Genomic DNA, 17485 nt, shown 5'->3' on the forward strand with positions numbered 1-17485 from the left:
TGAAAATTGGTAGTTTTACTAGTCATTTTGTGTATACCAAATTTGTTGCTACCTGTTGTTTGATTGGTTATACCATCATGAGGAATTTTACTATCTTTATGGATTCAAGTAATTCTAATACTTGTTTTATTTCCACTTTTTCAAAATGGGTCATTCATTCTGGTTCTATAAATGATAGGGCATGTAATCCCAACCTTTTATCTATCTTTAATTCACATAACTCACTTTCTTCTGTCACTATAGTTGATGGATCCACCTATAAAATTAATGGATCCAAGAAATCAATCCAACTTTGTCTTTTACCTTATCATCAATGTTAAATTTTCATAATATTGTATTTAAGTTAATCTCTGTTAGCAAACTTACCCACAACCTAATTTTTTCATCTTATTCTTTCTTCATCGCTGTCTTTTACAGGATCTTATGATTAAAAAACATCATTGGTGAAGAATATTTATTTGATGGTCTCCATATTCTTAACACGAGAGTTCCTTAATCTGTTGCTTGCTCTAGTATACTCTTTCTAGTTAAAAAATTTATTGGTTGGTATCTCACACCCGATTTCCTTTAACCTAGAAATTTAGAACAATTTAGAGGTTGAATTTAAAGAGACTGTAAGCTGGCGGTCTCTACTGAAAAATTAGGAAAAGTCAGAAACAAAATTGGATATGGTTGAAATCCAATTCTAGTTCGACTAGATTAGAATCAACTGGTTTTAAGTGAGAGACAAAATGATTTCTAACAGATCATTTCTATAGAGTTGATAACTGAGCGGAAAGGGCTATATATAGCTGGGAAATGACTTATCAGGGAGGATTCTCCTCACTTATGCTTTATTTTTTTTTCTTATTCATCTTCTTCCTTGGGTACTTCAAAGAAAAGATAATTATGGTAAGCTCTACATGGAGCTGCGAACATGAATTTTGAGTTAGGAAAGTAGAGAATACAATAAACTAGTAAGGTTCTTAGTCTTTCTGCACACATAGGATTAAGTGAATGAAGTTAAGGGTTTTCATAACCATTTTAAGGGTTCTATATGTTTTTGGAAAACTAAGGTGGAAGTTAAAAAAATACTGAGTTTAACCCATGATTTGGTTGCCATGATTAGCTACCGGGAGAATGAAAGTTCTGGCGTTCGAAAAAGTAAAGCTAATAAGGCAAAGAAACATCAAGTGAGTTTCTGTACTTCTTTCCTAAAATGCCTAGTAGCTGGCTCAACTCTATGATAAGTCTTGTAAAGGATAAGCTTGTATGAAATTTGCTCAATGTATGTTTATCTGCCATACAATGTTGCTGAGTGTACCCGTGATGTGCGAAGCTTCGGGCCTTGCGGAGGGAATAGTATGGTGTTCAAGCATCAATATATAGGAATGGCGAAATGGAGGAATGGGTGGAGGAAAATGGAAATTAGAATTTGATTAAGACTTCGCTATTTGGGATTGCTCGAAGTAAAATATGATGTGCAAATATTTGGGCCTTGTTGGGGAACACTTCTCTGTTCGAGCATCAAGGTGGATATAAGATAAGACAATATTGACGGCTTTAAGGTTTCATAGAGCAACACCATGACGACAGTCAACATATTTTATGAGGCGACACAGTCAAAAGGTTTAAGGTGTAAGACTATAGCTCAACTATGGCAACCAATGGAGCCCACCAAGACAATAAATATGGGCATATGTTGTGTCAGACCATAGCTCGGCTATTACATCATATATATAATCTGCCAAGACAGAGAACATAAGATAGTTTGCCAGAATAGCAAACACAGGATAGTCCGTCAGGACAGTGATCACGGGATAGTCCGTCGAAACAGTAAACACGGGATAGCCCGTCGGGACAATAAACATGCGGTAGTCTGCTAGGATAGTAAACACAGGATGTGAGGGGAGTAAGACCCTAGTTCAAATATGACAACCAATAGAGTCCACTGGGACATTAACCACGGGATGGATCATTAGGATGTTATCTACAAGATGTCACGTATAAAGGAAGGGTTAGAACGAAAATGTAATTAATGGAGAGCGAGTTTGAGGAATCCGTCGAACAAAGCAATGGAAGTAGAAAAGGGAAAACAAACCGTCTGAACAATAATCACGAAAGCCGACAAGGCAACAGGGTGGTAACATAGAAGGAAACGATCATGAGAAATGACATGCTAGTAGGTGTCTGGTGTTCAAAAGAACAAAAGATGGCTTAACCGAGGATCGCATATAAGCTCCCATCATGAAGGATCTCTAAAGGGTGCTCAAGGCAACCCTATACACTCATCATAATGGAAAGTATGCCAACTAGTCCAAAATGAAATGAGAGATATAGAATCCCAATTAAGTGAATTGCCAAAAAAGAAAACATCTAGTGGCAGATATGTCTGTCAAGACTATTTTTCTTTAAGGAGAAACTAGTGTGAAAGTACTGGCCAAATGACTAGTTTCGTAGGGAACTGATATATATATATATATATATAAGAGAAATTGTAAACTTAAATGCCACTCATATGATAGTTTACTAAGTATTGTAGGCCAAACAGTCCATAACAAAAGGGCATGTTACGCTTAAGAGTAAGATGTGGCAAACAAGGCGAGTTACAATGATGTAAACTAATCTCTATTTAACCAAAGTGGGACTTAGCCTACTAAAGTGGCGAAAGACCTCATTAGTTATACCAACAGAGGCAATGTCAGTAAGTCCCTTGGGACTAAGGTAAGAAAAAAAGATCTCCATAGATTAAACAGATTTGAAAATATCGCCAATGGGCGACATAGCCAAGGGGCCATTAAGAGTCTAAAAGACCCCTTTATAAGGGCATGGTGGAGGGAAAAGTCCACACTAGAAGTAACTGGAAGGAAAAAAATAAGTAAAGGAAAGACAGAGTCTACAGATACGACAAGGTATCATAGGAACCGTCGAGACTGAGTAAAGGTTGATTTGGATCATCCCGAGGAAGATCACTTAGTGACTAATCCACTTAAAGATAAGTTCGAGAAAAGAAATAAAGGTCGCCAACCTAAATAGAGAGATTATTTCGAGAAAAACCAAGAAGAGCTCTCTTTTTATTACTCCGGCGAATTTAAGCTAATTCACATAATATCGTAAAAAGACTTACTAAGTTCTTTGAACTTACAAAATCTGGTTTATGTATGCAGAACTCATTGGACGAGAAAGGATCAAAGGAAGGACCTAGCCAGATAGCAGATCGAGGGGCGATTACTAGTTTGGTGTCACTACGCCTAGGGGACGAATGTTTTGTAGCTAGCTAAATGACCAAATTTGAAAGGTCTTAAGGGAACTTGAAAGGTCATTTAAGGCCTATTAATTTTATTCTAAGTCATTCATGTAAAAGAAAACTTTTGTTTGAAATTAAATCATATTTTGTGAGAATATTTCTCTCTTGGTTCTTCATTGAACTGTTCGAACTTATCAAGCTTTCGTCAAAGTTTATGGCATTCAAAATTTGTCTTATCACTCCATTTACCATCTCGGGTTGTGACAACTTCGATACACCAATATTCGAGTATAAGGTCAAGTTTAAACGGGTCGTAGTTTTAATATAGCTACGATTCCTTAGAGAATTCAAGTGCTTCAAATTAAGGTTTCCACCTTTTGAACCATTTCAAGATGATTCTTCAATCAAGTTTTTTTCCAAACCCACAAAGCTCGGGAAATCACATCATATTCTCACATGACATGGATACTTTTCATGACAATTCGGTCGGAGTTAACATTCTCATTTCTATGCCTTTTATGTTAAGATAAAACTATAGTTTGGTGTGTCTACCTAGATTCTACAAGCGAGAATGCTAAATAATACTTCTCTAACCCTTTATAGGCTTTCATGACCAAGAATGGATTCTTCATCAATCTTTATCTATTGATACACCATCAAGAATGAAGAAACTAGACAAAATAACATATATATTTTTGAGACAATAAGAGCTCATTTATTTCAAAAAAAGGTTCCTTAACAATTCCAGAGTGATGTTATTACAATGACTTGCTTTCTAATCAATCTCATGCCCTTTTCTATACTAAATGGTGATAGCACATACAATATTTTATTTGTAGTCCAAGACATTATTTCTAGTGCAACCAAGCATTTTCGAGAGTACTTGCTTTGCGAGATATTCAGACCCATGTCACTAAATTGGATCTTAAATATTTAAAGTGCGTTTTTGGGATATTCTCACCTTCAAAAGGGGCATAGGTGTTACAGTTTAGAGTCTACTAATGTTTTTTTCTTCTCAAAACGTGTACATTATTTTCAGAAACAACTTCATTAGTGGTTTTGATATAGAGGGACGATAATGAGTGGTTCTTGTATTCCATCACATCTCTAAACTCTTCTATTCATCAAACACAAAATCCGGATCCTTTGGCACCTACTTTATTCCTAATCCTATTACTCCTAATTCGACATAATCATCGATTACTTAAGTTTATTCCAGATGAAAGGCTGCTCATTATACAAGTCCTATATCGACCTTTTTATCATCAAATCTGACATGTGGTCTGATACATGCACGGATAGGGTGAAATTTATTAAATTTCATTCACCAAAGTTGTCAATTATTAAGTTTAGAAAATCAGTAGACTGACGACACCTTTTTGGATAGGATCTAGGCATTTCTAGGTTGAGATATCTTCATGGAGTTCGAATATCTATCTATCTTTTAGAATTGAAACGCACTTTGAATCACTCGATTTCAAGTTTGGGAACTCAAATTATAACCGTTTTAGTGAAGACTGTGCAGGTAGAATTTCTAGACGAGATTATGACGACAATTACAAGTTTCGGGCTTTTAATTTGAGTTTAAATCATATTAGGTTCAGGTTCTGGGCTAAATTTTTATTATATATGAGCCCAGTATTGTATTTATCAGCTATTATTATTTTATTATTTTATTATTCCAAATTTTTATTAATTATTAAGTAGTTTAAGTTATTTAAGAGTTTTATGTCAATAAGAAAGTTTAGTTTAAAACTACTTCTTGTTTATATTAATTAGAGTTCTAGTATACTTAAAAATTTTATTTAGATTTATTTAGCTAGCCTATATATAGGTCTTTACATTGTACACAAATCATTAAATTCATCATTATTCAACTTCTCTTTTAAATTAATAAATTCTCTTTGAGTTTTCTTTTCAAAAATTTCTCTCGAGTTTCTTTTTGAAGAGTTTTAATAATCTTTTTATATTGTGGGATAATCTTCAAACTTTTTCTTGTCAATTTTTCTTTCTTGGAGGGGAAATTAGAACCGCTTGAAAGGGGTTGTGGATTCTTCGTGTTTCCAAGGCTTATTAGGACTTCTACATACCACGTTCCATATTTTCATCTATCTTCTTTATTTTCTTCCTTATTGTTCTAATCGTAGATTTACTATTCTATTTAGTTATCTTAGTTATTTATTTTAATTTTTTTATCTAACTTGGAATTTGATTGCGTTTCAGATTATGTCAAAATCCAAGTTTCTTTCCAAACGTCTAGAGCCCTAGGTTAAATCCGTGACTTTGACAAACTTTTCGATCTACTTCTACATTCATCCGTCTCATTCCGTACCATGATCTTGACCTTCCAATCTCCCTACGCAACAGTAAACATTAATGTACCTATCTCTTTCTAATTTTGTTTCATACAACCATTCTTCTCTTTTGTCTTGCTCTTTAATTGTGTCTTTAGACTTTGTTTCTATTTCTAAAATAGTTGAAGAGACCTTAAGTCATACTAGTTAACGTGATGCAGTGAAGGAAGGAATACATGCATTAGATGAGAATAGTACTTGGGACCTGGTGGATGGCTACACTTAAGCGAAACTTGTTGCAAAAGGATATCCTCATACTTATGGGGTTACTTAGTCAACTACTTTCTCCTTTATGGCCAAATTCACTTATGCTCATCTATTCATTTAACATATTGCTTCTCAAAAATGGTATTTACATCATTAGATATCAGAAATGATTTTTTCAAGGTAATGTCCAAGAAGAACTGTATATCAAATAACTAGACAGGTTTGTTGCTCAAGAGGAGTATAGAAATGTCTATCATTAAAAGATGTCTTTTTTTTATTGATTGAAGCAAAGCCCCTAGGCTTAATTTACCAATTTTAGTGAAGTAGTTCTAGAGTTTTGGCTAAAAAAATGTAAATGTGACCACTCACTCTTCTATGGACAATTAGTAAGTTGGGATTATCCTTCTTGTGGTGTATGTTGATGATATGTCATTACAAAAGATATAGTCGTAGTCTCTTCTATCATTTTTTTTTCTTGCATACCAATTTTCACACAAAAGATTTGGGATAGTAGTACTTCTTGGTGTAGAAGTCACAAGTAGCAAAAAGGAATTTTTTTTTCTATTTTAGATAAAGTATGTTCTTGACCTACTTAAAAAAAATTGGAAAGTTGGTAGCAAAACCGTGTAGTATTCAAATGGTACCTGATGTGCATCTTAGAGATGATGACGATCCTTTTTATGGTCATAAGAGATATGAGAGGATAGTTAAGGAAATTAAAACACCTCATTGTAACTCAACTAGATATTGCATTTCTCATGACTTTTGTTAGACAATTTATGCCTACACCTACATTGAAACATTGGTCAAGAGAAAATCCTTTAAATACCAACTATTAATGAAAACAGACCAATTTTGAATTATCCCAAATTTAAATTATTTAAACATTCCTCAAAAATATTATATTATGATATACCCTAACATCCTTAAAATAGATATACAAATAAATACATAAAAATAAAAAAAACACTTTCATTATATTTTTTTTTTCTATTTTACGTGTCCCAAAAGGGCTAAAAATGCTTAAAGCATTAATTTCTTTCTTTTATAATTTTTTTTAAAAACTTTGTCTCTATATTGTTCGTCTTTCTTCTTCTCTTTGTCTCCATCTCAATAAGAGCGCTCTCTCTTTGTCAGCAAAACGCGCTCTCTCAACTGTGTCAATACGAGTATGACACCCCAAACTCTTGAGTACTTGTAACAAAGGTCGGAACATTCATAAACTAGTAAAACTTTGATGCAATAATCAAATTACTCTTTACATCGCCTCAAATCATGTCTATCACGAAACAATCAAACCTATTGAGGTTGATTTTCACTTCATTCATGAGAAAATTTTAGACAACACAATCTTCACTGGATATGTGAAATAAGGGGTCAACTTGTTGATTTATTCATAGACACAAAATAAGAATCACCTATGTAACAAGTTAGGTATATAAACATTTATGCGTCAGTTTGAGGGGCAGTGCTATAGATTCTTAGGCGAAGATAGTTGGCATGATATAAAGCTTAATTCTAGGATAGGAACTAATTTGATTTCTTTTATTTCTTTCGTCTTTTATACTATGTAAACATGTCCCCAGTTAAAATATAACACACATTTTCTCCCATTTCTTCTATCTATTAACACATGATTAATTAGCTTAACGATTATAGAGACTTTAAAAATTAAGGTTTACTTTGTTCACCAAAAACAAGTGTAATCCTTTGCTTTTATCTATGTAGTTTCTATTTTCTGGTACACCAGTTAAGAACGATATATAGTACTTCAACAGAAATTTGGAGATAACTAGTATAATCTCTACTTATATTATTCTTCAAATGATAAACAAATTAAGTTTGATATTATTTGTATAATATTTATTTTATAAATAAAAAATAATGAAACAATAAAAGAATTCAATCAATATTTGTATAATTGATAAATCTTATAATTTTATAATTTATCAATTAAAATAGTATACTTCTATTTTTTGAGTAATAAATCTTAAAAGACAAATGACAAAAAATAGAGATAGAAATTCAAAAACCGACCGATTAATTACGTTTTGACAATATAATTTGATTTATTTGGTTTTAATAGTTTATTCGGTTCTTAATATATAAATCTTAGTAAACATTCCAAAAGTATGGGCATGACAGCGGAGGTATAGGTTTGCACATGCAAAAAAAGAAAACACAGGGATAACATAGACAAACTAAGATGCACTTAAAACAAAACGTTAAAAGAAGCATCAATATTTTGCTTTGTTCAAAAATTGGGTTATGAAATGAAAAGAGTGAATTATAACTAACCGAGGCAAGCACTAAAATGGTGAAGAAGTTCATGTGTTGGGAATGGGATAACAACCAACGTTTGATCTGGTTCAGGCGGGTAGCTATGACTCCATTATCCTTACTTGAGGAAGCATCCAATTCTTCCATAGCATTAAATTTGCCGCCTGATAGACTAGCTGTATACACCATAAGATCAATGTAAGACGGATAATTTAACACTACAGACTAGTAGAAAATCTAATTGGAAATAACAATCTTTAGAAGATAACAAACATTTAAACAAAGAAAATCAAAGAATTTCAACATCATAATCACCGTTCAAAGCAGAGACAAACGCTAAAAATGGCAACTACATTGCAATCTTAGGCCAATTTGATCAAGAAACAACATTTAAATATTTGAAGTTACGAATCAAAACAAAACTTTAAACAAGAAATCCATTTTTCATAAAGTGTTAAATAAAAACAATAAGCTTCATAATATCTTGGAACATAGGGGGTCAAGGAACATATGGGAGCAATGCTAAAAGGGTTAGGGCCAGCTCTTCAAGAAATGCTCTTGCAGCCTACTAAACATAATTTCTTCTAGCAAATATTGTTATGGCAACAAAATATATAAAGACAATGCTCCTACCTGCCCTTGAGATGAAGTAAGGAGGAAGCTCCCCAAGTGCAGTCCCAAGACCCCATAAGATAGCTTCCATTTGCACCTGAGGTAATATGCTGCTGATGGGAACCCTTGACCCCTGTGATGATGAAAACAATGGGGGCCCAAACTCTCCGCAAGATTTGTCCAGCCATGAAGGACCGCTCTTCAATTGTATCGTATCATAAGGAGCACTTTTCAGGTCTATTCGTCCACATTGCATAGCTTTTATTGTAAAGAAGGCAATATGAGGACCCAAATAAAGAACAAAAGTGTGCAAACCAGATCCTGGTATACCAAATGTGGAGTAGAAAAGTTAAAAGGAACATTTCTTTTGGTGACCCAAAACATAGAAAGAAAAAATAACAAAACAGTATTAAAGTGTAATCAGATCGGATTCTAGAAATTTTCTTTGGCACAAAAGTGTAAATAGCAGAAACCAGACAAAGGGATATCCTCTCTTTCACCACCTTAAAATTTTGAAAAAAGAAAGAGTATTCCATGCACAACAATTCTTGAAATACTCATTGAAGTTCTTCCTATATCCCAATTTAGATTAGAGATATAACGATCAACACAACCCAGCAACTTTAAAAATTAGAAAACAAGAAGAACTAGAAAGAAATACATCTAAAAGATAAGATACATGTTTCAAAGATGAAATAATTGACTATTTCCACAATGATCATTTGACATCTGGTATGTTAACCATTGTTTAGTAGGAAGGGTTTAAACAACCTACAGATCAACTGGTATATGTTAGGATGCACATTGTAAAGGCTACAATAGAAGACAAACAACAAAAGATCAGCCAAGATCAAGGGCATAACTGGCAGCAAGGATCAAGGAATTAAGAAGGCAAGATCTGCAAAAATTAAGGGCATAACTGGAAACAAGTATCAAGGGATTAAAAAGACAAGATTTGACCTAACCTCTAGAAGAGTTTGTCTAGAAGAGTTATCCAATCAAATCTAAAAAATTCTACTTCTAAGTAGCAATAGCTCCAGGGTGTGACCACAAGGTTATGAAGCAGTCAGCACCATTGTCCCTGTGAAGACGGTCCTACTGGTGTTCAAACAACCTCCTTCGTTCTCAAGTGAACCAAACTTGATTTTCCCACCTATGATGGTACTAAGGATCCATTGGGCTTATTAATAAGGTTCCAGTAGCAGTGTTCAACATGAAAAAAAGGCCCAAATATGGTTCTACAAGTTTGAACAAGAACAACCAAACCTACCTTGAGTGTGGTTCAAAGAATTCTGCCGTTTGAGGTTTGGTCCACCATTGAGGAGAAACCATTTGGTGAACTCTTAAACCTTTTCAAAACCAACCATTTATGATTACTTGAGCTAATTCCAAGCACTAGTATCTTGATCCACTTCAATCTGACCAGAGTAGCAGGTTGACATTTTTTCTACAGGCCTATCAGATGAATTAAGAGTGGAAGTGGAACTTCAGCGCCCCAAAATCTAATCACAGCCATGATTTTAGTCCATGCATTTAGAAGAAAATAGGGTTTGGCTCGATCTAAGGAGAAACCATAGCCAATCAAGACTTAGACATCATCAAAGGCCTTCTTCACACTATCCATACTTGCAATGAAAACTAAAAATTTAGCAAGAGAATTTCACCAAAAAAGAAAAAAAAAATAGCAAGAGAAAAATCAGCCTCGATATCAAGCATATACAATACCAAGGGGTTATACTTCAATGTGGACCAAAATCCCACACTTCGAGGCATCAATGTAAAAGACGTTCTTGGTTAGAAGTAGAAGATTGTCATCCAAATGAACATAATACAAACTCCGGTAAAGCCCTAGAAATCTCACTTCTTACGATCGCTGGAGTTCAATATTCATAAAACATGCAATTATCGGCACAAGTTGATTACCGTCTCAAAATTCTAGTTAATCTAGGCAGCACCTATAATTTTCTAAGTGAATAATCAGCTAAGAAATTAGTTCTCATCAGCAAAATAGCTGATATGGAAATTAAATGGAAATGGTGCAGAAATACATGGCTTAGGTGTTTGTAATTCGGTAAACATCAAAGTGGCAAAGCACATTTTTATTATTGAGTTTGTTTTTTTTGTTTTTTTTTTTGTCATTTCAGTTGATGGGTTTGGTGTAGTTTTAAGGTTACAATGGATTGAACATTTAGGTCAAATATTAGTTGCCATAAAGAAGCTAGCTTACGATTCACCTAAAGAGAGCCACAAATACAACTCATGGATTAGAAGACTATGTTGCTAGAATTTTAGACTTATTCCAAGATCCCATTGGACTTCCTAATTTGGGCATGTGACCACAAGATACATATGCTTCCAAGACCAGGCCCTATCATGGTTCACCTTTATCGATATCCATATTTGCAAAATTATGAAACTGAAAAACACTCAATCAAAATGTTGAGTCAAGGGATTATCTAACCTAATACATCTCCATTCTCTTAACTAGTCCTATTGATAAAAAACAAGATGGCACAAAGAGATTCTGCATACACCACAAAAATTGAATGCCCCAGCTATGAAAGATAATTTTCCAATTTTGATAGTAGAAAATCTACTAGATGAACTACATTGAGGCCAGTTCTTCAGGAAATTCGACCTTAAATCAAGTTACCATCAAATTGAATAAAATAAACAAAAAAAAAAAAAGAATTGGCACTCACTAAGGCCACTTTAATTTCATGGTGAAGCCATTTGGATTGACCAAGGCACTTTTAGCCTTCCAAGCACCTATGAAACTACTACAACGATGCATGTACAGATGGTGTTAAATTTATTAAATCCTATTAATTAAAATTATCAATTTTCAAGTCAAAAAAATTATTTGACTTGTGATATATTTTTGGGTTGAGATGACTAGAAGCACTATACCTATCTTCAAAACACACTTTAAATAACCTAATTTTGAGTTTGGGAGCTTAAGTTATGTCTGTTTTAATGAACATTATACGAGCAAAAAATTTTGGACAAGATTATTACGAGAATTATGAGTTTTTAGCCTCATTTGTGTTTAAATCATATAAGGTTCAATTTTAAGAATGAACTTTGATTATATATAAGCCCCATATTGTATTTATAAAGTTTTATATTTTTGTATTTATTTATTCCTTTTAGGATATTTTTAAGTATTTTAAGTTGTTTAAAAGTTTTATATTTTTACTTGTCAAGAAGATTCAATTCAACTAGAAATATTTCTTGTTTAGCCAATTAGAAGTTTAATTAAATGACGAGTTTGTTTTTAATTCAATTTGTAGCCTATGTAAATGCACTATCATTATTCATTATGTAAGACCTTGATTATCTGATTAATAAAAGTACTCTTTGAAGTATTTTATTTTGCAAGACTCAATTCCTGTTTTTATTCAGAAAATTCTTTGTACTTAATCTTATTCAAGATTTTTGAGTAAGTTCTTCAAACTTCGGGTTGCCAAGAGCTTGTTCATGGAGGGTCTGTTACAACCATTGGTTGAGTTTGTTGGGAAATCTTTCTCAAAGGGTCAATCGAACACTTGCCATTCTAATCATCTCCATCGGTTTATCTATTCCATCTTCCACCTTTAATTTTCATTTTTTTATTTACTTGTTTTTATTTCATTCGTTCATTATCATTCGATTAATCATCTTCTCTATTGAATATTGCAAGTTCTAAGCTTCTTGCTTGCTGCCCAAACCTAGAGTTCATTCTAGAGTACCCCAATTCAAATTGAGTCTTTTAAAGCTCGAAACAATTTCGAATCATATTGAGACTTTTGGGACTTGTGTGGACTACCCTCATATCAACAACCTTATCTATATAATTTGTTCTCGTTTTATTTTATGACATTTTTATATATAGAAAGTCTTGGGAGGGAACACATTTAGCACATTATGAAAATCTTGGAACTCTTTTGTGCTCATCACTTATTCTTGAAAAGGACTATGTACATTTGGAGCTAAACTAATGGCATACTTGGGGCATAATATTTTCACTGGTGGAGTTTCAAGAGATACTCACCTTATACGAGGCAAATCACTAGTTTCAAATACTCGATGGAGCAACAATTGACTACTTCCCCACAACAACATTGGCTTAGCTAGTTTATGGGACTTGATTGCAAAATTGAATACAAGGTAGGAAAACTCAACAATGTGGCTAATGCCTTACCTTGTAGAGATGAAGAAGAACCATATGTTGTATCAAATACTTCAATTCCATTATTTTAGGAGGAGACAAACAACTCGAATAGTTACTAGAATTGAGCAAAAGGCTTTCGACACGCATTGGGCCATTAGAGAAGGCTGATTATGTAAAAACGGGAATATATATCCTCACCCACTTTCTTTTATTACTACTATAATGTCCACATTTTATGGCAACACAAACAAAGGGGTGCAAACAACTCTCCAATGATTTTGTCAAGACTTTTGCTGAAATGGCATAAAGATAGATATTCAAACTTTAGTGGCATCTTGCTTCAATTGAAAAATGAACGAAGTAGAGCATTTACATCCAATTGCTTTTATATCCACTACAAGTTCCTACCCTCATTTGGAACATCTCAAAAGATTTCATTGATGGCTGATCGAAATTAAGTATGCTATATGTCGTTGACATATTTTCCTAATTTGCACATTTTATTCATGTGGCCCATCCATATTGTATTGTTATTGCTGCTCACATTTTCTTTGAGGAAAATTTTCTTTTACATGCCTTGCCTTAATAAATTTTTTGTAATAAAGACGCCATTTCTCTAGCATTTTTTTGGAAGGAATAGTACAAATTTGGTGATACTCAACTTATTTCTCTTTTGCCTATCACCCACAAATAGATGGCTAGAAGGAAGCTATCAATAACACGATTGAAATGTGTCTTCATTGTTTCAAAAGAGATAATCTAGGAAGTTGGATCAACTAGATTCCTTAGGTTGAATATTACTACAAGATGACTTTCCGCGTGGCCCTAGCCAAGAGAGATGAGATGTAAACTGTAATTCAGTATCACTTATTGCAAGCACAAAATTCCATGAAGAGAACTTATAACCTGTGAAAAATCTAGAATTCTCAAGAAGTTTATTGATTCGCACTAGAATTTCATAATATTTTCCACAAAATCATCTTGTAATATTTTCGTAATATGTTATCTGGCTTTTATCTTGTAATTCTGTAATTTTGTAATTCTGTTTCATAATGTTTTCCTTAGAGCTAACACTTGGTTTTTTTAACAAAATAGACCAAAAAGCTCTTTTCCATAAAATCCCTCGAAATTCATTGATAAAATATCATCATCACTCAAATTAAATATAACATGCAAATCTAAAATGGAATTCATGACAATATTTTCACTGTTTAAAGATAGAGGGATAAAGATTTGATCCACGACATAACATATATGGAGAGGAAATACTAAAAGAATAAATAGAGAGAAAGAAGACAATATGAGAAAGAAACATACTTTATTTGTGGTAAAGCGATTAGGAATAAAAACTAGATAGTTTTAAAAGGATTAAAAGGTCAACAATTATGCTGAATTTAAAAACATGAACTCTGAAGGAGGAGGTTTGGCAGCAGTGGATGGTCCTACCGGAAGGGCCACAAAAAAGGTAAGAAGGGGGCCGGAGGAGTCTCTGAACCCTGTTGACCCGATTGCGAACGATAAGGAAATCAAGGTGGCTTCGAATAAACTGCAGAGGGCACCATGGAAGGATAAAAATTTGGGATCTTCATTTGAAGGGGAGAGGTTTCAAGCTGATGAGGATATAGATCTTCTCGAGGGAGATGCTAAGAAAGAAATGCTCGATGGTATTCCTTCTGTCATTTTTTCAGATAGAGTTTCACCAATTCATTGCAAACTTATGGATAGAATGGCTATAGTGAAGCTAATTGGCAGGAAGATCTCTTATCCGACAATGGTCAATAGGCTTTTTTGTGGGGGTCTTCTACTTCTAATCGCAAGGCATCAAAAGTAAGTTGGAATGTCTGTTGTAAAGCCAAAGACAATGGTGGTCTGAGGTTAAGAAGCTTGCAAGTCCAAAACAAGTTGTTCCTTATGAAGATTGGCTTTAATCTGATTGCTAATACAGATGCGTTTTGGGTCAAAATTCAAAGGAACAAATATAATGTCATAAGTTTGATACCTGATAATATTCGACATAGTAATCCATCTTACTTATGGAGATCCTTAATGCACATTTGGGACAAGGTCAAGGAAGGTATAATCTGGATTATCTAGGATGGTCATCTTGTGAAAAAACTCAGAGGAAAAATATCCTGTTATATTTCTACTGCTTTAGTTTACAGATTATAAAGAGAGGAATAATCATTTTAAAGGAAACAATTCCTAATTTCCTAAGAATCAGTAACTGAGATTAGTTTCTATTTACAAGGGAACTACTAGTAATAAGGTAAGGTTTCTATCCTTAATTATAGGAATTCTAGCACTCCCCCTCAAGCTGGAGTGTAGATGTTAATCAAATCCAGCTTTCCAATAAGTTCTTCAAACATGTTTCTATTCAAACTTTTAGTTAACATGTCTGCAACTTGTTGTCTAGTAGGTAGGTAGGTGATGTATACTTCTCCTGAGTGTATTTGTTTCTTTTATAAAGTGATGATTTATTTCCACATGTTTGGTCCGATCATGATGCACAGGATTATGTGCTATCTTGTGATAGCTTTGGTTGTCACAATACATCTTCATAGGTGCAGTATAAGGCACTTTTAGTTCTCTCATAAGTCTTTGTATCCAAACTCCTTCGTATATACCATGAGATAGTGCTCGATACTCTGCCTCTGCACTGCTGCGTGCTACCACAGACTATTTTTTGCTCCTCGTCACGAAAGTACCCCAAGCATAACGATAATAGCCGCTTGTAGGCGTCTATCATTAATGAACCTGCCAGTTTGCATCGATGTAGACTTCACGCTTGGTTGTGATCTTCTTGAAGTACAGACCTTTACCAGAGTTCCTTTTAGATATCTTAGTATTCTATATGCGCTTCGGTGGTTCTCCTCGGGCATGCATATCTTGACTAACAACACTCACAGATGAAGGCTATGTGCGGGCGGGTGTGAGATAGGTAGATGAGCCTTCCTACTAGACGTTGATATCTCCCCGTCGATTTCTTCTCCATCCTCATTAGTTCCCAATTTAAGGTTAAACTCCATAGGAGTTTCAGCTGGTTTGCTGCCCATCAAACCAACTTCCGAGAGTAAATCAAGAACATATTTCCTTTGAAAAATGAAGATACATTTTTTTGACCTTGCTACCTACATACCAAGAAAATATTTAAGACTCCACAAGTCTTTAAGTTCAAACTCTATACCAAGAAATTCTTTCAATCTCAAAATTCCGCTCGAGTCATTTCCTGTTAATATTATATCGTCGACATAAACGATAAGGATGCAGCATTTACCCTCTTCTGAGTGCTTGTAGAACATGATGTGGTTTGCCTGTCCTTGAATGTAATTTCTGCTAGTCATAGCTTTTGCAAATCGGCTGAACCATGCTCGTGGAGATTGTTTTAGCCCATACAAGGACTTCTTCAACTTACACACTTGGTCCTTGTTTTCTTCAAACCCGGGTGGGAAATCCATGTACACCTCCTCATTTAATTCCCCGTTGAGAAAAACATTTTTTACATCCAATTGAGTCAAGTGCCAATCAAGGTTGGCAACAAGAGATAGCAGGACCCGAACGGTGTTTAGCTTGGTAACCGGTGCAAACTTCTCGTTGTAGTCGAGACCATAAGTTTGGGTGAATCCTTTAGCCACAAGTCGATCTCTGTATCAGTCAATACGGACGTCGGGTTTAAATTTCGTAGTGAAAATCCATTTGCACCCTACGTTTTTTTCCCTTTAGGTAGATCCGAGACTTCCCATGTTTTATTATTTTTGAGGGCCTTCATTTCTTCCATCACGGCTTCTCTCCACTCAGCTGATTCAAGAGCCTCTTCTATATTTTTTTGAGTTTTTACAGAATCAACATTAGTCACAAAAGCTTTGTAAGACTTAGATAAATTTCCATAGGATACAAACCGAGAAATAGGATGTTGAGTGCAGCTCCTTGTACCCTTTCGAACTGCAATTGGAAGATAGATGGATGGTGACGGAGGTGGGACTTCTGTTTCAGAATAGTCCTATGTTGGAGATGTAATTGGCACTGCTGTATCAGTTTCAGGAGAACGATTCCGTCAGGAGTAAACCTGTATTTGTTGTTTTCCTTGATCAGGTGGCTCTTGTACTTCGGTAGAGGTATTGTTATTGGGAAGGACGGTGTTAAATTCTTGTTGCACAGGGGAAACAGCAACTAAATCTGGGATAGGTTTGTTTGTGATAGTAGTAGTAGGATCAGGAGGTATAATGAGGAGAGTATTAAGGGTCTCATCTTCATTAAAAATCTCCCCCTGAAGATGAGATGCTGCAAAGTATGGTTCATTTTCAAAGAAGGTAACATCCCGAGAGACAAACATTCAGCGCAATGTTGGTGAGTAACACTTATAGCCTTTTTGTGTAGGGGAATATCCAATGAAGATGCAGGTGTGGGCTCGAGGATCAAGTTTGGATTGATTTGGTTGATGGTTATGGACAAAAGCTTTACAGCTGAATATTTTGTCTGGAAGATTAGGAACATGAAATAAAGGGAAGGCCTTTAAAAGAGTATTTAGAGGTGTTTGGAAATTGAGAATCTTTGATGGCATTCGATTTATGAGATAACAGGCAGTGAGGACAGCTTCTCCCCACAAGTATTTTGGAACATTCATGGTGAACGTTATGGCTCAAGCCACATCAAGGA

The 17485-nt window shown here is 34.5% G+C and overlaps 1 protein-coding gene across 1 annotated transcript in view; it reads right to left on the minus strand.

Annotated features, from left to right (window-relative positions):
* Positions 1–17485, minus strand: part of LOC105777406 (vacuole membrane protein KMS1) — a 30836-nt gene that overhangs the window by 9038 nt on the left and 4313 nt on the right. The window contains exons 3-4 of the mRNA XM_052621861.1: positions 8701–9000; positions 8086–8243 (exon numbers count right to left, since the gene is read on the minus strand). Of these exons, the coding sequence (XP_052477821.1) occupies positions 8086–8243; positions 8701–9000 (458 nt within the window). The remainder of the gene's footprint in view (positions 1–8085; positions 8244–8700; positions 9001–17485) is intronic.

This window comes from Gossypium raimondii, chromosome 10 (genome assembly GCF_025698545.1).
Source record: "Gossypium raimondii isolate GPD5lz chromosome 10, ASM2569854v1, whole genome shotgun sequence".
Lineage (NCBI taxonomy): Eukaryota > Viridiplantae > Streptophyta > Magnoliopsida > Malvales > Malvaceae > Gossypium > Gossypium raimondii.